The 20,651-nt window shown below is 38.8% G+C and overlaps 1 protein-coding gene and 1 long non-coding RNA gene across 2 annotated transcripts; one reads left to right on the plus strand and one right to left on the minus strand.

Moving 5' to 3' along the window:
• Nucleotides 1-305: 305 nt before the first annotated feature.
• Nucleotides 306-14,777, minus strand: LOC129347760 (uncharacterized). The gene is made up of 4 exons (XR_008600012.1): nt 14,443-14,777; nt 11,072-11,220; nt 7,101-7,405; nt 306-2,661 (listed from the first exon to the last, which is right to left on the minus strand). It is a non-coding gene; the product is annotated as an uncharacterized LOC129347760 (long non-coding RNA).
• On the plus strand, nt 14,152-20,466 carry fam98b (family with sequence similarity 98 member B). The gene is made up of 8 exons (XM_023277335.3): nt 14,152-14,313; nt 14,503-14,651; nt 14,751-14,879; nt 14,983-15,158; nt 17,740-17,820; nt 17,901-18,017; nt 18,202-18,369; nt 18,462-20,466. Exons 1-8 carry the CDS (start codon nt 14,276-14,278, stop codon nt 18,750-18,752), a joined length of 1,149 nt encoding a protein of 382 aa, XP_023133103.1. The 5' UTR covers nt 14,152-14,275; the 3' UTR covers nt 18,753-20,466.
• The last annotated feature ends 185 nt before the right edge of the window (nt 20,467-20,651 follow it).

The following is a 20,651-nucleotide window of genomic DNA, read 5'->3' on the forward strand; positions in this document are numbered from 1 at the left end:
CAGTCTGCTGTGGTTCAAAGCCAACACCGACTAAGTGGACTTCTACTGGACCACACGGAGGCCTTCAAACCGGACCAACAAGTTCACCGACTCCCCCGACTCGTGGTCTGAGGACGCGCCGAGCCTCGGCCCAGCCGGCCCTCTGTCTGTGGATTATTTGAGTGCTGAGAGGTTTGTCGGATGCATGTGAACGTGTCTGTGGTTGAAACAGCAGCTTTGGACTCACTAATGCGGGAAAAAACCAAGAGCTCCTTTATTTGTGACTTCCACTAAAAAACTGATGAAAATAAGTTTGCCAGGGTTCTGACTGATAACAGATTATTAAATAATGAAAATAATTGTTTAAATATTCCTTTAAACAATCCTTTTAGGTCTACATTTCCTTTACACTGACTCCTTGGTATATGTACAAGTACTTTGGGTGGAATATACCATTAAGCCCGATGTTCAAGGGTTCTTCTGGGAATATACCATTAAACCAACCTTTTAGGTAAATGTTCCAGGATGTTGAGTAGAATATACCATCAGATCAACCTTTTAGGTCTACATTGGAAGATTTTAAAGTAAAATATTACTCCAAACCATCCTTTAGGTCTACATTTAAGGTGGAATACTTCTTTACACCAAGATTTTTTGGTCTACATTGAAAGATTTTAGGTGGAATATTCCTTTGAATGAACTTTTTAAGTTTATGTTCAAGGATGTTGGGTGGAATATACCATCAGACCAACCTCTAAGGTCTACAGTAGTGAATTTTAGGTGGAATATACCATTAAACTCACCTTTTAGGTCTACATTGGAGGATTTTAGGTGGAATTTTCTTCCAAACCATCTTTTAGTCTACATTTAAGGATGTTTAGGATGGTATATTCTTCTGAACCAACTTCTCAGGTCTACATTTCAGGTGGAATATTCCTCCATACTAACTTTTTTGGTCTACATTGAAGGATTTTTTTTCTAAACCACCCTTTTGGGTCTATATTTGGGGTTTTAGGTGGGGTTTTAACCAGCCCTTCAGGTCTCTTTGAGAATTTTGGATGGAATACTCAGTTAAACCAACATTTTAGGTGCATGTCCAAGGATTTTTGGTGGAATGTTCCTTTAAGGGGGATGTTTGAGGACCTTGTAGGTGGAATACTTCCTGAAACCAACCTTTTAGGTCAACATTCAAAGATTTAAGGTGGACTATTCCTTTAAATCGACCTAAATTTCATGTTTTGATCATTATCAAGTGAGAAACCTCAATCCAGACTCCTCATAATGACGTTTGAGATTTATGCTGCTGTTATTTGTTTAGTCCAGACTAAATGACAGAAATCCACAACTGTAATTTTATTTCAGGACTCGGTTATTAAATGTCAAAACAATCCATGTGACTCTAAAAACTCAACAGCTTTACAAACTCTAAGATTAAACTCTCCACAAGGATCCAAAATAAGTTGGACTTCTACATGAGAGCTTTAATTATTCTTCATCTACTTCCTGAAAAGTTTGGTCAATAAAAAAGACAAAAACTAATATTTTCAGCTGAACTAAAGACAGACTGTGATTTTTCTGCTCACATGTTGTGTTGTTGTAAACTTACTCTTTCAAATAAATACCCGCCTAACCCCCTGGAAACCAGCGTTTGTCCTGTTTTTGTGTTGCTCCTCGGCGACCCTCGACAGTCGGGTCCTAATGTTTTTTGAGCAACACACCATACTATGATGTTTTTACAGTGATGGTTCTACTATGAAACCAGTTTGACATGTTCAGGTGTTCTTTGTGTGAAAACTCAGAGATTTCAGGGATCAGAAGGTGGTTTTCAACTTTCTTTGTTAACTTTCTGCTTCAACTTTAAACTAAATTTACTTCACTAACCCAGCCCTCTGGACTTCCAGTAAGCTGTGTTCCTATTGGCTGTCCAGGTGGCTGCTTGGTGTTATCAGGAACACCTGAGCAGTGTCTTCCTGCTTTATTTCGCTGCATCAAACATTTCCTCTGTTTCTCTTCACCACCGAACCGGGTTTGGTTCCATTGCTTTAGTTTGTTCTTTAGGCGTTGGCTTGCAGCTTCCAGCAGTAAAATCGTCTTTAATGTGTTTCTTGGTGTGTTTTAGGGCTTTCTACTGGATAGTTGTCTTGGTAAATGTGGTTCTTTAGCCACAGTTAGCACATGGTGCTAATGTGTGCAGTGATTAGTGGATTTGGTGCAGCTGAGTTGTGTCTTTATCTTGGCTGTAGTGAGTCTTTAGAGGTTTTTGGTCAGACACATTCTGTATTCTTGTTTGTGAAGCAACGTTGGTTGTCCAGAAGGTAAGAGCTCCTGTCCTGATTCTCTGTTTAAAGAGGTTCTCTGGTAGGCTGCAGGAGACTTCAGCGTTTGGGTTGTACTAGTTTGGTTTTTGTACAGTTTCATTTGGACGACTATCTTGAGGCCCCTCCATGTGGTTTAGTGAGGTTTTCTGGAACAGTTCTACAAAGCAACCTGCAGCAGAAGAGACTCAGAGTTTATAGGAAGTGCTGGAGACCAGACTTTAGAGCAGCAGAAACATTTATCAGCAGTTTGAGCTGGAGAAGGTGAGCTTCAGAGTAGAAATGAGACGGAAACCTTCTTGACCCGTGTGGTGAGGTCCTGTACCAAGAGTTTGAGCAGGTTGTGAAGAGTCTGTAGTTCTTTGGTCTGAAAGCACAAGAAGAGTCGACTCATTAAAGGAGAAAATAGGAGATGATGTTGGTTCTTCTGTCGCTCTGCAGTTTCCCTAGACTGAATATCAAGTTTATATTTTAAATGATTTTCCATGTGAGCCCAAGAAGACTTCAATAAACTCCCTCCATCCCCTGGACACATTTTATTACGATGTTAAATCTTTTTTTTTTTTAATGTTTTTGAGTTTTAATCATAGTTTTAGCATAGTTTTTTCTCTTTCCTTGTTTTGTCATCTGTGTGAAAGGTGCTAAACAAATAAAGCTGAATTGATAAACTGAATAACTGACTTACTCATGATTGTGACAACAGAAGTATTTTCATTGTGATTTAAGGGTTTGTTTCATTTCTAAGGTTGAGGTTAAACTATTGACAGAAAAGAAAGATTAAAGAAATAAACTACATTTTAAAAAAGCAACTAAATCAAAGGAAAAAACATTTAATACAACAAAACTTTTAAAAAGAAAATTAAACATTAAATACAATTAAATTATATTAAACAGACAAAATATTTAATTAAATAATTAAACAAGATACAAAACATGTAATTATGAAAAACAAAAATTTCTAAACAAAAATATGAAACATTAAAGATGAAATATTTTAGATAACTAAACATTTAAAAAATAAAATTAAACAAGAATATTAAACATTTTTTAAAAAATACAAAACATTAAATTAGCTTATTTAACCTTTAAAAAGACAAAACATTGAATTAAAAATTAAATGTTTAATTAGAAAATTAAATCTTAAAGACAATAAAACTTTAAATATGAATTAAACAGAAAATACAATGAAGCATTTAAAAAGAAAATTAAACATTAAAAGGTGTTAAAACATATAAAAAGAAAAACAAAGATTTAATCAAAAAATTAAACACAGGGAAAGAAAAGGAAATTTTTCAAACAAGCCGATAAAACATTTGAAAAAACAACAATTAAACATTAAAAAGACAAAACACTTCGAAATCAAATCAGATATTAGAAAAGAATACAAGGTGAGAAAAGAGCAAAATTAAATGTTTAAGAAGACTCAAACTAAAGACAAAACATTTGAAAAGACACCAGTTAGACTTTAGAAGATCAAATTTAACAGAATGGACAATAAAACAAGCAAAACAGCAAAAACAGATAAAGGTCTGAAAGCGTTTTCTAGTCTGAAATGAAAACATCAAGTTGTTTCTTCAAACGTTTCCTCTTTTCTATGTTCTTGGTTTGATTGTGGATAGATTTACTAAGAACTCATTTCAGAAAACTGCTTTCCAGATAAAGTCTACTAGTAGTTGAAGGCATCGATCAAACTAATGTTACCTTCTGATCTCCACAAACTTTACTGTTCAGTGAAGAGAATCAAAGTTTGTTCAGGATTTCTAAAAAACCCACAGGTGAAGGTCTGAGAAGAACTCGGATGGTCTAAATGTGAAATCAAGACTCATGGTCACAAGTTTTAAGGCTTCTGTTAACCAGAAAGTTCAAACTAACAGAGAAGTACTGAGAAACTTTTAAAATTTCAGTCCTCAGACTGTCGAAAGGTTCAAACTAACAGAGAACTACTCAAGAACTTTTAGGATTTCAGTCCTTGGACTGTGGAAAGGTTCCAACTAACAGAGAACTACTCAAGAACTTAGAAGATATCAGTCCTTGGACTGTCTGAAAGATAAATCTAACAGAGAACTACTGTGGGACATAAAATTTCAGCCCTCAGACTGTCTGAAAGCTCAGATCCTGAGGACTCGGGAGGTCTCGAGGCTTTCAAAGTCTTTGAACTGAGGGTTCAACCCTCCAGCACAAAGGCTGAAGTCCAACCTCCTGAGAAAAACGGTCAAGATGAGACTCAAGTTAAAAAAAAAACTCGAAAACGACAAAAAATAGATGATAAATGCGCAAAAAAAAGAAGAATTAGTATCTGAGCGAGTAGCTCAGGGGGATAAGAGGATGGACTACCAAGCGGAAGATCGCAGGTTCAAGACCCACCACCGGCCTTTTCTTTCTTTGTCTTTGTCAGAATTTTGAGAAAATTTAAGAAGGGTCTGGTCTTGAACCGGCGACCTGCAGCTCCATAGGCAAATCCTTAACTCACTGAGCTACAGATCAGATAAAAAGAAATAATTTCGTCGTCCCTTTGGCATGGTAGTTAATCAAGTGACCACATGGGTGGAGCCAAGGCGGAGTCTAGGTGGAGTCAGGGCGGAGAGTAGGCGGGGAGGTGGGTGGCGGCCGCCCCCCCTCTACTCCCCCACCTCCCCCCACCACCCACCACACCTTCCTCCGCCCAACGAGTTCTTCGAGTCTCCACTAGTTCTTCGAGTCACCATGGGTTTTCCCGAGTTTCTTGAGTTTCCACGAGGTCGGAGGCAGAACAAGTTGTCATGAAGAGATGTTGAAGTCGGCGAGGATGGAGTGACTTTTTACAGCAACTAGAAGGAAGACCACTAGAAGAGCAGGTCTTTAACCACCATCCATAAAATCCATGGAATCGACTCCAGAGAAATGAAAGATGGTCAACTTTTATCAACCTCCATCCAGATGTTCAACTTGATATCTTTGACATTTTTAGCACCACAAACCTTTAGTATCACACTTTTTTTTCCATCATTTATTAGGACTTTAATGGAATCCACCAGCAGATTTAGTTTTTGTTGACAAACTTTATTCTTGTCATTGTGGGACTGCAGTATTTACAACTGTTCCTTCTATTTGACCTCATGTTTATTAGTTTTAGTGGAGAAAGTTATTTTATTTGTCGATTAGTCTCTTAAAAACCAAATAATAAATTGGATTAGTCAAGAGGTTTAAATTTCTTACTTTGTCATATTTTAAATATGACAAAAAATATAAAAATAAAGTGTCGAGACAATTTGACCTGTAATTGGCGTTATATAAATAAAATTGAATTCAAATTGTATGTATCTTGTAATATTGGAGTAATTCAGCCATATATGTTGGAAAACACATTTTCTTTGACCATTAATCTGATGATTGTTTTCTCCAATAATTCATTTCTTGTTTTGGTTTATAAAATGTCAAACCCAAATATATTCAGTTTACTGTCATAAAAACCAAAAAGATTTACATTCATGATGCAGGAATCAGGCAGTTTTTCACTTTTTATCTTAGTTTAGTCAGAAAGATAGTTGATAATGTGTGAATTGTTGCAGCTTGTGAGCCCTAGAAGGTTTTAATCTTTGGGGCCGAGTGTCAAAAAACATATAGAAACAAACATCAACAAAACACAACAAAGATTTGAACATCATTGAAGGGAAATCCAACTTTTGCATGACAATGTCTAATTAAAGGACATTTATTTCCAACGTAAATGTCTGATATTCATCCTCTGGAGCTTTCTCTTCACATCGTCTTCCACCTGGACTGGTTTGGTCGGGAGCATGTGCAACAAACATTTGAAAAACTGTACTTTAACATCAATGAATGACACTGAAGTTTAATCTCAACATAAATGAGACTGAGTCTGGATGTGTTGCTCTGTCATTAACTCTTAAGTTTAGGGAAAGTTCAAACAAAAGAGGACAGTTCAGGTAAGACCTGAGAATGAGCTTATTTTGAACAAACATCTCAGACTTTCTGAGCTTCAGCACCTCTAGCAAGATATTTTAACAACAAGCAACTCAAGAGATCCAGAAGGTGGAGAGAGTTAGCTTTAGCTGAGCCAAAGAACATGTGGGACGCTAACCTAGCAAACATTTCAGACTTTTCTCTGTGAATTCTGAGAAATAATTTCCTATTTAATGACAGAGCTACACATCTTAACTCAGTCTCATTAAAACAGACTCTAATTCAGTGTCATCCATCCATATTAAAGTGCATTTACCCAAAATGTTTGTTGCATGAGCTCCAACAAAACCTGTCCAGGTAGAAGGTCACTTTGACAAACAGGAAGTGGAAGATTCCAAGCAGATTTATAGAAGGGGGAACCGGACTGTACTAAGTGTAGTCGAGTCGTGTTTTGTGAGTTTTTAAGGCTGATGATTATTAGTGAGACATTTGGAGTCGATATTCATTTGCAGTAAATGAAAGTATTTAAAATCTTGGAGTTAAACTTAGAAGAACACAAACTCTAACAGGAAACTTTGTTGATACATTTTTGTTTTGTTTACAGATGTTAAGTTAAAGGAGTTTTATTTGTGACGTATAACCAATCAAATCACTCCAGAAGACAGAGTGACCACAGGTAGATTAATGTTCAGAGCCAAAGTAGCGCCATTTTTAAATTTATTTATTACCGTAAATCAGTAAAAAATAAAATACTGATAATCAGTAAATCAGTCAGTCCACAATTACTGCAATTCTACAATGTATGTCTCTTTCCTTTGACTTGTTATTTGTACAATATACGATGTATATGATGCCGTTTTTTCATACCAAAGGTTATACTATGATGTTTTCTAAGAGACATACCATGCTACTCTGTTTGTTTTGCCACTAGGCCGCTGCACTCCTCCTCTGTTGTTTTCTGGATTGTACTCAGCTGCATGCCTTCGTCCACCCGGCCTTCGTTGACTCGTCCCGCCTGCCGTCTCTGGAGCTGAAGCTGGATTGGAACAGACCAAAGTACAGTCCAATCACGATGCCAGCTGCCTCTCAAAAGGCTCCTTCATCTGTCAGGTGGCGGCACTTCTTCTGAGGGGAAGCTGAGCTGGCCCGGCAGAACTTTGGAGATATGTTCCAGTGGTTGGTGGATGTGTGGGGAGATAGAGAGGGACCTTTGAATTGTTCAGAAAGGAAAACAGGGAATCCATTGGCAGTTTTAGTTTAGGGTGCTACTGCGGTGTGTTTTTGGGCTTGAAGAGGTGAACAGGAAGAGGTTTTTTTTCGTATTGATTATCTGTTCCTGGTTGGAATGCCCATCAATGTCAACATGAAGCTCACTTTTAGTTCTGTTTATTTATTTTTATTTTACTAACACCCATTTGCTTTTAACCCCCTCACATGTTGTATTGTTGTAAACTTCCTCTTTCAAATAAATACTCGTCTAACCCTCTGGAAACCAGCGTTTGGACTGTTTTGATGTTGCTCCTCACCTACTTCAGACAGCCAGGACAAAACAACGTTTTGTGGACCAAAGGCTATACTATGACGTTTTTTGAGCCACATGCTATACTATGGCGTTTTTAGAGTGACATGTTATACTTTGAAATTTTTAGAGTGACATGCTATACAATGATGTTTTTAGAGCGGCATGCTATACTATGACGTTTTTAGAGCGACATGCTATACTATGACGTTTTTTGGACGACATGCTATACTATGACGTTTCAAGAGCGACATGCTATACTATGACGTTTTTTGAGCCACATGCTATACTATGACGTTTTTTGGACCAAAGGCTATACTATGACGTTTTTAGAGCGACATGCTACACTACGATGTTTTTTGGGCGACATGCTATACTATGACGTTTTTTGGGCGACATGCTATACTCTGACGTTTTTAGAGCGACATGCTAAACTATGATGTTTGTTGGACCAAAGGCTATACTATGACGTCTTCTGAGCGACATGCTATACTGTGACAATTTTAAAGAGACATGCTATACTATGATTTTTCTGGACGACATGCTATACTGTGATGTTTTTTTGGACAACATGCTATGCTGTGACGTTTTTTGGACCAAAGGCTATACAATGACATTTTTAGAGCGACATGCTATACAATGACATTTTTTTGAGCGACATGCTATACTATGACGTTTTTAGACCAAAGGCTATACTATGACATTTTTACAGTGACATGCTATACAATGACGTTTTTTGAGCGACATGCTATACTATGACGTTTTTACAGTGACATGCTATACCATAATATTTTGTTGAACGACATGCTATACTATGACGTTTGTTGGACCAAAAGTTATACTATGACATTTTTTGAGCGACATGGTATACTATGACGTTTTTAAAGAGACATGCTACAGACCTCATCAAAATCTTAAGACCAGTTGAAAAATAGCTACAATTTACCTTTTGCACATTTGGATTTTAATGAGGTTTTAAGTAGAGCTACAATATGCAAACGCAAGAAGGGGGAGTGAGACAAAAAGCACTTTGAAAAAGTAATTTATTGAAAACAACAAGTAAACTGAAGTAGGCTGTTTATCAGCTGATCAAAGTTTAAGACCACAGGCTATAAAAGCCCAAATCTGCTCAAAATTCTCATTTTCTGTCAGGCATTCACACGGTCATGCCCTCCTGATGGCTAAAGCTAAGAAGCTTTCTCTTCTTGAACGTGGTCGGATCGTCGAGCTGCATAAGCAAGGCCTCTCGCAGCGTGTTATTGCTGCTGAGGTTGGACGCAGTAAGACAGTCATTCTAAATTTTTTGAAAGATCCTGAGCATTATGGAACAAAAAAGTCAAGTGGTAGACCCAAAAAAATTACACCTGTGCTGAGCCGGAGGATCCGATTGGCTGTCCGTCAAGACACAGGGTGGTCCTCGACCCAAATTAAGGCCCTTACTGGTGCCGACTGCAGCGCAATAACCATCAGACGGCATCTGCGGGAAAAGGGTTTCAAAAACAAAAATCGAATTCAAAGACCTCGTCTCCTACAACGCCACAAAACTGCCTGTTTAGACTTTGCCAGGGAGCATCAAACATGGGACACTGAAAGGTGGAAAAAAGTTTTATTCTCTGATGAGAAAAAATTTAACCTTGACCGTCCAGATGGCTTCCAACGTTACTGGCATGACAAGGAGATCTCACCTGAGATGTTTTCTACCCGGCACAGTGGAGGGGGGTCCATCATGATCTGGGGTGCTTTTTCATTCAGTGGAACACTGGAGCTTCAGGTGGTGCAGGTCGTCAAACGGCGGCTGGTTACGTGCAGATGTTGCAGCAGGCATCCCTCATGACTGAGGGCCCTCGTCTGTGTGGTAACAGCTGGGTTTTTCAACAGGACAATGCTACAGTTCACAATGCTCGCTTGACAAAGGACTTCTTCAGGGAGAATAACATCACTCTTTTGGACCATCCCGCATGTTCCCCTGATTTAAATCCCATAGAGAACATTTGGGGATGGATGGCAAGGGAAGTTTATAAAAATGGCCATCAGTTCCAGACAGTTGATGCCCTTCGTGAAGCCATCTTCACCACTTGGAGCAATGTTCCCACCAGCCTCCTGGAAACACTCGCATCAAGCATGCCCAAACGAATTTTTGAAGTGATTAACAAGAACGGTGGAGCTACTCATTACTGAGTCCTACTGAGAACATTTTTTGTTCTGGTTTGGAGAGTTTTTTGTAATTTTTTTGAGCGATGGTCTTAAACTTTTGCTCAGCTGACAAACAGCCTATTTCAATTTACTTGTTTTCAATAAATTACTTTTTCAAAGTGCTTTTTGTCTCACTCCCTCTTCTTGCTTTTGCATATTGTAGCTCTACTTAAAACCTCATTAAGATCCAAATGTGCAAAAGGTAAATTCCCAGCTATTTTTCAACTGGTCTTAAGATTTTGATCAGGTCTGTATACTATGACGTTTTTAGACCAAAGGCTATACTATGACGTTTTTAGAGTGACATGTTATACTATAACGTTTTTGGGTGACATGCTATACCATGACGTTTTTAGAGTCACACGCAATACTATAATGTTTTTAGAGTGACATGCTATACCATGATGTTTTTTGGACGACATACTATGCTATGACGTTTTTTGGACCAAAGGATATACTATGTTTTTAGAGTGACATGCTATACCATGATGTTTTTTGGATGACTTGCTATACTATGACATTTTTAGAGCGACATGCTATACTATGACATTTTTAGTGACATGCTATACTATGACATTTTTAGAGCGACATGCTATACTATGACGTTTTTACAGTGACACGCTATACTATGACGTTTGTTGGGTGACACTATACTATAGGCTTTTTAAATTGACATAATACTATGACATTTTTTTTTTTGTTTTTTAACAACATAAGAATTAGAACAGTTTTTAAAATTACTATACTTTTAGTTGTGCAATGAAATATTATTCTATGGATTTTTAGATGACATATACTCTGATGTTTTCTTGAAAAACATACTATTTTGATACTATTTTGACAATATACTGCACTATGACATTTTTTGAACCACATATCATACATGACAATTTCAGGCAACATCCTATCATTTTGCACTTTTTGAACCGCATAATAATCAGTTGGGTTTTCTTGCTGACATGCTATACTATGAACTACAGGCCATACTATGTTATTCTTGAAAAGTATACTATACTTTGACATTTTCTGAACCACATCCTATACTATGGCGTTATACATAGAGTGTTTTGGTTACATGTTGATTTATAATCTAGATTTTTTTTCTGTTTTGTTTTTTGATGGGATTACCACAGACCTGACCGTGAACACCGTTGACACCCACCTGAGGGAGACGCTGCCTAAGATCTCAAGGCTGCTTGGTCGTGGTCTTTCTGGTCCTGCTCCAGAACGCCTTCATCAACTACATCTTCTTTTGAAGAGGCCCTCAGATGCTGCAATCTCTGACCTTAAGGAGGAACTGCTACTTTCACTCTGTAACGAGACAGTAGTTATTTTAAAGACTCAGCTCCTGTCGGCTTTGAGTGAAAGTTTAACACCCATCAAAACGGAACTACAGACAGTTAAATCTGAGCTGTCGGTCAGTATTTCAAACATCAAGTCCGACTCGGCTGCCCTAAAGCACACTGTGGGTGAAACGGAAACTTCACTCTCCACATCACCGACGACATCGTGACGATGTCATTCTTCAAGTACATAGAGAAGTCGATCACCCCGACCTGAGTGTCCAGGTCCTCGCCTTTCACACACAGATTAGCATCAAAGCAGAGCACCTGTCTGCTGAACTTTTAAAAGTGGACTATAAATGTGAAGAATGTGAGCAGCAGCAGACTGTGAACAGCGGAACAGATGTGATCAGAAAGAAGTCATTTTCTTCTTTCTTTTCTTTCTGGTTGACTTGATGCTGTCAGATGCAGATGTTGGAGCTGATTCTGATCTTTCAGGATAAAAAAGCTGCTTTTCCTTCACAGACTTTTCAGGAAATTATTCTCTCAGGTTTTCTCTGCTATTTATATTTTAATTATTTGTGATTATTTCATTATTTCTTTATTGTAAAAATAAAGTTTGAGGTATAAAGACTCATTTAGTTATTTTAATCCTGAAATCTTTGATGTAGCAGAACTAAACTTCCATTTTCCTTCTTGTACTTCTGATACTAGAACTAAACGTATCTTCAACATGGATCATCTGCTTTTAATGAATCAGCAGCAACATCACAACAACAAATGAGACAATTTTCAACAAATTAATGAAACTGATGTCATTTAAAACTATCAGAGTCTGTTTTAGTGTCAAATCAAAGCTGATTACTGACAACTAGAACATTAACGTTACTGTTTTAATCACATTTAAGTTTCCTGAACGTTACATTAATGTCAACCAGCCACAGTTTTATGAACTAAATGAACCACATTACAGGAACACAACACACTTCAGCTGTTTACATGAAACTCAACACATTAGCTTGATGCTACGTTAGCTTTAATCAGGCTACGACTGAGCAGCTAGCTCGGTTAGCATCGCTAACATTAGAGCTAATATTTACTATGCTAACTTTCTTCTCTGGTCAACACACACTGAAACAAACTCCACCAACATCTGGAGTGCATGGCACACATTACATCTGACACTAAAGCTGCATATAAAGTGCATTAAAAGCGGCACCGATACGAAAATAAACATTTACTTACCGAACTATTAGAGTCCTATCAGTGTCTGCGGGTAGAATCAGCCGAAGATAGAAAACTGGTTAAAACAAGCCAACGGGCAGGAAAACTCTGTGGAAAATGTTCTGCTGCTCCACCGATAAATAAGCCAACAGTTATTATATCAGAATTAATCCAAACGAGGAGAACAGAGTCTCTGCTGCCTCCTCCATAGGACCTGTCAATCATTCCAGACCGGACTGTCAATCAAGTAGTCCCGCCCCTTGGCTCCGCAAAACTTTAACGCTCTATAAAAAAAAAAAAAAAAATCAATATTGATTTATTTTAAGATCGGCCACCTGATCTCTCATTCTGACCATGAAAACTCACGAAAAAAAAATGTATGTACAGTCTATGCACCGTACTCTATTTGGCTCCACACTTTCTGATGACTACTTCCGGTCTCAGAAAATGAAAAAACAGACCTTTTTATGTTTCTGTCTCTTACTGATTTTACTTTCTTGTTATTCTAAATATAAAACGAAAATCAAAGTATTTTTTTAAAAAATCGTATATCCCTTTTTGATCATGAAAAGGAAAAATGCCTTGTATTTCAATTTTAATTTTTGTATTTTAAAATGAATATCAAATAACCACTCGTTTTTTGTTTTTCAGTACCCGTTTCAGAACGGAAAATCCAATTACCAGATCCTTACACGGACCAGGGACCAACTTATTCCATTTACATTTATATTTTATATTATGTACTCAATAATGCCAACTTTATCTGTATGAGGTAGCCTTTCACAGTCACTGGTTCATGGAGTGTTTGTGTCCTTTATTCCTCCTGTTATGTTGTGGTTCAAACTGAGCCATTTTAAAGTTTAAAAAAATCTAAGAAGAAGTAGTTTTTCTGTATGAAACTTCTGCTTGCGGACAAATCCTCATGACTCACTTGTCTTGATTTTAAGTCAGCAGGTCAATTTGACGTTAAACAGAAGAGGTGTCTCGTTAATTTATCAACATCACTCCATAAAAAGAAAAAAATTAAAAATGTAAAATAAAATTTTTTAAAAATCAATGTCACATAAAACTATTGTGTTTTATATGTATGTCATTCCATTGTACATTAAAAAAAGTTTTAAAATGCATTTTTAAAATGAAAAACAAGTGAATTATCCTCATTGAACCATGATCTGCGAGAGGCATACCATTGCGCAAATATTGATTGAAATGATTAGTGATGGAGTTAACAATGAGATATAAGCAATGTTTATTGGGATTTTTTTGGTTTTAATTAAAAATGCCCAGGATCAAACTGACCAAGGAACATCATTGCTGTTCCTGAGAAACGAACATTACTGGAGGGTTAAAGCCACATCTGACTTAGAGTGTAAATTAATTCAGTGGTCAAGAAAATGTCACCAGATGTACACAACTGGATAAATTTAACTGTTTTCTAACTTGAACGGTAGCTATTAGACATTTAACTGTTTACATGCTGCATTTATATTTTATTCCAGTGTATTTTCCTTATTAATGCAACAGTTATTTAACATCAGTCAACACCAGCCATTGCCATAGTTCAATGATTCATAGCACATACACACGTATGCGTTTTTTAATACATGAACACTCTGTACATGAACTTCTGGAAGTAAAACTTGATTTTAACTCGAGCTGATTCACTTCTGTAGTTTGGCGCGGAACCAAAGTCCCAGAACCTTCGTTTAGAAAGCCACGTTTCCCTCCGGCTTAAATAGTTTACCGGAACACAACGAAAGCATGACAGCGGTGGAGAAATGAATGGGTGCTAAAGCTGTTTGTGTTGTTGTGTCCGTCATGTTTTGAATAGATAAACAGAAACAGTCAAGGGCTGAGTGATGGAGTGCGACATTTTGGACTCTTTAGAGCAGCTCGGGTAAGCTAACTCACTGTTAGCATGTTGAGCTAACGGCGTAGCTTTGCATTTATCGTTAGCGTCCACATCCACCGTGATGTTTTTAGCCTTTGTGCTCTTAAAGAATAAAGTCGCTTCTTATTATAATACCTCAGTCTAACACCTGGGGGTGCGTGTTGCTTATTTTTCTCTCTCCGTCGTTATTCTCAGCTATGACGGTCCTCTGCTGGAGGAGAAGGCGCTGCTCAGAGCCGCAGAGGGAGGCCTGTCCTCCCCGGAGTATGTGGACCTTTGCCGGTGGCTGTCATCCAAGTTACAGCCGCTGTCTGACCTGGAGGAGAGCATCACTTCCGGTCCAGGTGAGCCACATACTCTCGCATCTGAATCTCAACCTCAAAAGTGTGTTTGATCTTCCCGCAATAATCAACCGTTTCTCTCTGTGTGTGTGTGTCCCGTAGAGGACATGGACAGCCTCCAGGCAGAGATGAGCGGTTTGCTGAAGGAGCTGCACTGTCCTTATGTAGAAGTCGTTTCAGGGATTCTCAAGGGCACTGAGCGAAATACAAAAGAGCATCTCAAGTTTGTCTGTGTGTAGTCAGTCCCTTCAATCATATCATTGTGCTACGAACCCTCAGTGTGGGACTTTAAAGTTTGATTTTTCTGTTTTGGTTATTTTTTTCTGCTTTGAAGTGTTTTTAGCTTCTGAGCTCCAGGCGGCTCAGATTGTGAGGAGCAGGCGAGTCTGTGAGAAACAACAAGGCAAGAGTCCAGCGTTCGAGGAGCTTCAAGTGATCTGTGAAACGCTAAAACTGTCAGAACCCAGAGGACAGGACACAGCACGAGTTTTCTCTCAAGTGCAAAACAAGGTGAGGCTGTTCAAGTGTTGTCTGTAATTTGAGCAATGTAAGTTTAAATACAAGGTCCCTTTTACAAGATAAAAATAAGTAACAGACTCACCATGATGGCCTTATTTTGGAGGTGATATTGTGCTTCAAGTCAACATTCCCAAATAAAAGCAAGATTTACTCAAAAAAAATCGCACAAACCAGCTGACACATAATGAACCTTGTGTCTTTGGGGACTAGAAGGGGAAATTGTCAGCTTTTAAATAATATAAATCAGACATTCACCAACATATTAATTATATTTTTTATATATATTATATAATTAATCCAGACTGATAATGAAATATTGAAACAAATTAAACAAATTCTGATACACAGATAGGATGTATCACTTTATAGAGTAAGAAAACCTACACACACGTTTTTGCAAGGTCATGGTAATATGTATAGACAATCATGTTTGTATGTGCAGGGAGGCTTGTCTTTGTGACTGTACATAACTAAAATAAACCTCAATTAGATCTGGTGGGTGATTAGTAAAGGATGACTTTTCTGTCATATGCCAGTAACATAAAGCCAACATAAACCCCACATTTTGATTTGAACATATTATGGCAAAAATATATGAACATGACACTGTAAACTGACATTAATGAAGGATATTTATGGTCATTTAATGCCTTGAAATTTATTACTAAAGGTTTACGTCAAGGATCCCATATGCAACATGAAAAGCACTTAGAGTGTCACGAGGGCCAGGCAGATGAGAACCCAGAGGGTAGGCACACAGACCAGACAGTCAGGTTAACTTAACCAATAAAAGTTCTTTAATAAAGCAAATGTATCAACATAAAGTGAAACCCAACCAAACTCACTTCACACAAGCCAAGATTAAACTACAAACTAATAATTCGAGTAATAAAACCAACGAATCGGGCCAAAGTAGGAACTAAGGGTGATCAGCAATAAAGGGAACAAAACGGCTGACTTACGAACACCTAAATCAAACGTCGGGGTGGGCAGGCACCGGTTCCGGCGGTCTATGAGACACACGCCGGTACTGCCAATCGGGCAGCGTCCAAATCACCTGGCAGGTCGGCCAGGTGAAACAGCGTCGCGGGGGGGAGTCTCTCCCAGGGACGGAGGAGGCGACCGAGTTCCTACTAACGGCTGGGTCGGCAGGACAGAGGCTGTCAGGCAGCACAGCCAACAGAAACTGCAAGCCGAGTAGACAAGGCTCAAACACGACTCACTCAGAGAGCGTACAAAGAAGTGTACTAAAAGAGCAGAGCAACCTGTCCCCGTAGCAGATGCTAGAATCTGGCAGGGAGGTGAAGGGCGAGCCTGGCTTTATCCCTGGCTGATGGCAGATCTTGATCCAGCTGTGCTCTCTCTGCAGCTGGAGCCCATGAGCCCTGATGACTGATGCAGTCAGAGGTGCAGCACAGAAGGGGGCGGGGCCAAGAGTGAAAGCAGGAGACAGGAGAGGGAAAGCAAGAGAGAGATGTCAGGAGGAAAGAGAGGAGAGAAGATGAGGAGGCAAGAAGTGAGGAGAAAAGGAGGGGGAGAGAGAGGAGAAGAAAGACAGGGAACCAGGGCGAGACTGTGACATAGAGAGCGCAGTACTCCACCGAGGCTGCTCAGTCGTATCATTTCCGACAGCTGAAATGTTGTAAAAAAAAATTGTGGCAGAAACCATGGCACTATAGAATGTGGCCATTTAATATAGAAGTACTCACAAACAAAATGACCTTGCGCTGAGCAGAGGTGTGTGTTATACATGTGTACGTTATGTACGGATACCGAATTGCATGACCTAAATATGCATCGGGAATTGATGGGACTCTGAAACACCCCCACGATTTAATCAATTGTTCCTTGTATTATTTGTGATGGATAAGTCCCGATCAGTCCACAGCGGTCGATTTTTAGTAGGATTGCAATCATGTGATCATCAGCAGGCAGCTGACATAGTGTTAACTTGTTGTCATAGTTACAGTGACAGCATGCCGTTATCTAGCAATAATACAGAAATCTTTAACAAATCCGTTGATCCAGACTATAAGCCGCATCACTGCCAAAATCTAATCACTTGGTCCTTGTGTCATTTCTGGCCTTCCCTGAAACTCCGTCCAAATCTGTTAGTCCAGTTTTGAGTACCTAATGCTGCTAACAGACAGACAACCAACGCCGATCATCACATAACTCCGCTGAGGCTCCGCCTTCTCGGTGGAGTAAAAATTTGTGACATTCAAAGAATTTCGTATTATTCCCCTTATTTGCGCTATTTAAACATATTTTGCAATTGAATATCCAATACATCTGACCCTTAGTCATATGGATAGTGTGTCGTAGTGCACTAGTCTAGATGTAAAATGTCTGTAAATAAGACATAATTGTAAATTTAGAGAATCCATTCATTAATTTAGTTTATATATATATATATATATATATATATATATATATATATATATATATATATATATATATATATAAAAAAAATAAAAACTCCCACTAAAGGATTCTAAATAATATAAGACAGCACAAAGCAGTATTTCAAAGCATGTATGCTGTGTCAAATGAATATAATCTGTCATTGTAGGTTGAAAAGCTACTTGCTGATCTTCCTAATGCCTCTGTTGGAAACCCAGTGTTGAAGAAACCTCTCGACAGTGAACATTGGGTACGTAGATAAGCATCAGTGTTTATGTTTGCTGCTTTGAGTCATGGCTGGTTTAGTTTTCTAATAGTGTGTGTTTGCAGGAGAAGCTACACAACATAAACGCAGCTCTGTCGTCAGAGTACGAGTGTCGCCGCAGGATGCTGATCAAACGTCTGGACGTCACAGTTCAGTCGTTCGGATGGTCAGACAGAGCAAAGGTACGATCATATGATTAAAAAAACTATTGTCTCTGTCCTGTTCCTAAACTGAAGAGCATGTAACATGTGGTAGAGGTTCTTTGGTGAGTGATAGTTGTGAAGCAGCCTGAAATTAACCACGAAATGTAAAAATTTGCACTTTTTCTCTATGTAACGTATTAAGTGTGTGTGTTTTTATTTGAAGGTGAGGGTGGACAGTATGGCCAGAGCCTACCAGCCTAAGCGACACTCTCTGAAGCCCCAGTCCACAGTAGACATGGCTGAGCTGCTGGCTGCCAGAGAAGACATCTGCAACGTGGTGAAGACCAGCAGCGGCTCCAGCAGAGAAAAGACTGCTTGTGCTGTCAACAAGGTGCAGCAAACAAATAAAATTCAAAATAAAAGGCCTTTAATTTGATAGTTTTCTTCATAAATGGCATGTTCCTTTTCTGTTTACGTCCACAGATCCTGATGGGAAGAGTGCCGGACCGTGGAGGACGTCCATCAGAGATACAAGCGCCACCTCCGGAGATGCCGCCCTGGCAGAAAAGACAAGATGGTGGAGGAGGAGGTGGGTGGGGAGGACGAGGCGGTGGTGGCGGAGGATGGGGACAAGGAGGACGAGGTGGTGGAGGAGGTTGGAAAGGAGGAGGAGGAGGACGATGGAACCAAGGAGGACACAGTAGACATGGAGATTATGGAGGACATGGTGGATATGGAGGACACGGAGGCAAGAGAGGACGGTACCAGCACTAGCTTCTTCACATTTTTCTCGTGTGTTGGTGTTATTTTTTAAAGCTGATCCAGATGTAGTTTTCCCTATGAACTCAATTTTTTTTTTTTGGAGGGAGAAAACCTTTCTTATCTGGTGAAAAACTGGCAGCATGAGGTGGTAAATCATCCTCTTTGGGATGATTGTAAAGCTCTACTTTGATTTTATCAGTGTTTCATTTAGTTCTTTTCAATATTCTTATTAGTGAACGTCGCAGTCATAATATGTATTTTGTGTCAAATAACTTAACATGCACATCGAGCCATAATGTCCCAAATTTAAAGCACATACTAATTTCAAGGAGGTTTTAAGTGTGTAAATGCAGAAAAAGTGGCAAAATGAGGAATACTTTGATCCAAATCCACAGGAAAAGAGGGAGAGACTTATTGTGGATGTTAGTCTGACATCTCAGAAAACCCAAAATGACCTTGAATCTTTTAGAAAAACAAATAGTAAAGCTTGTGTCATAAACAAAATACTAGAAATATTAGATTTACTGTTAGTCTGTATTATGGTACTGGGACACATGCTTGCATCTTCAGTATATTTAAACATATACTTTTGTACACTGAAATACACAAAGACACTACATACTGGATGCTTGCGGAAAAAAATACGAGTTCTTCCCACTAAAAGTTTTGCTTGTGCACCGACGGATGTAGCGATAAACTGAAGAATGCCGGTGATGATGCCTAAAAATCACCGGTCAGCTCCAACATTCAAACCAGCTGCCTAATGTGTAGTTTTGTGTAGTTTACTCTTAGGTGTCTAAAACAGCTTTGACATGTTGAGACTCTACAAGACCTCTGAGCACCTAAATGTTAGCAGCACATCTGACTTGTTTTTCCAGCACATCCCACAAATGCTCAGTTAGATTGAGATCATATCACATCTTGAACTTTGTCATGTTCCTCAGATCATTCTGGATCAATTTTTGCATTGTGGCAGTGCACTTTAACCAGCAGAAAGAGGCCACTGCTATCGGGGAACACCATGAAGAGGTGTGTGTGGTCTGCGACAATGTTAAGGCAGTCTAACATCTTTCTGTCATAGCCAGGACTAAAGTTTTCAGTAGTTTGTGCTAGAGTAGCTCTTCACATCACACAGGGCATTGAGCCTTAGATGTCTATGACCCTGTCGCTGGTTCCCCGTTGTCCTTCCTTAGACCGCTTCTGGTAACCACAACACCCCACAAGACCTGCCACTCAATTTGGCCCTTGTCAAAGTTGTTAAGATTTTTATGTTGCCCATTTTTCCAACCTCAAACCTGTTCCAAATCACATACTGTTTCATGCAGTGTAATGGAGCCCTACACCGATCAGCCTCAACATTATGACCACTGACAGGTGAAGTGAATAACACTGATCATCTTGTTGTAATGCAACGTTCTGCTGGGAAACCTTGAGTCCTCACATTCACGTGGATGTCTGACATGTACCACCCACCTAAACGCTGCAGGACAGAGTGACTGAAACTGCTGCTAACATCGAGGACAATGTAAGGATTGTACTAAAACATGGACCCTCAGCTACTAAATCATACTGTAGCTCTAATGTTTGATCCTTCAGTGTGTCCTCTACATCAAAACATAGGAAAGAAATATCACATTTTACATTTCATACTGAAAAATATCAGATTTCCTGTAAGATTGTGTAACATCTTCATAGGGACTCTTTCAATAAATATCTATTCCAATAATGTAAATTCCCTCATTATGTTGATGTAATTCACAGCTACACAAAGTGGAATAAAGAACACAGGCTTAATTCCACCACAAGGTGGCAGAATGGACTGATAGAAACTCAAACAAGACAAGTTATTTCCAAATACTTACTCTTGGCTGAAAATAGTTTCTGCACACATTTTTTTCCAATAGCATACCA

This window comes from Amphiprion ocellaris, chromosome 20 (assembly GCF_022539595.1).
Source record: "Amphiprion ocellaris isolate individual 3 ecotype Okinawa chromosome 20, ASM2253959v1, whole genome shotgun sequence".
Classification (NCBI taxonomy): Eukaryota; Metazoa; Chordata; class Actinopteri; family Pomacentridae; genus Amphiprion; species Amphiprion ocellaris.

What these genes read in the sequence shown, in the direction of transcription:
- fam98b (XM_023277335.3), top strand. Translation starts at nt 14,276, where the DNA reads ATGGAGTGCGACATTTTGGACTCTTTAGAGCAGCTCGG. An exon ending in CTCTCGACAGTGAACATTGG is followed by an intron (nt 17,821 to 17,900) that starts GTACGTAGATAA and finishes GTGTGTTTGCAG; the next exon opens with GAGAAGCTACACAACATAAA. An exon ending in CTGCTTGTGCTGTCAACAAG is followed by an intron (nt 18,370 to 18,461) that starts GTGCAGCAAACA and finishes TTACGTCCACAG; the next exon opens with ATCCTGATGGGAAGAGTGCC.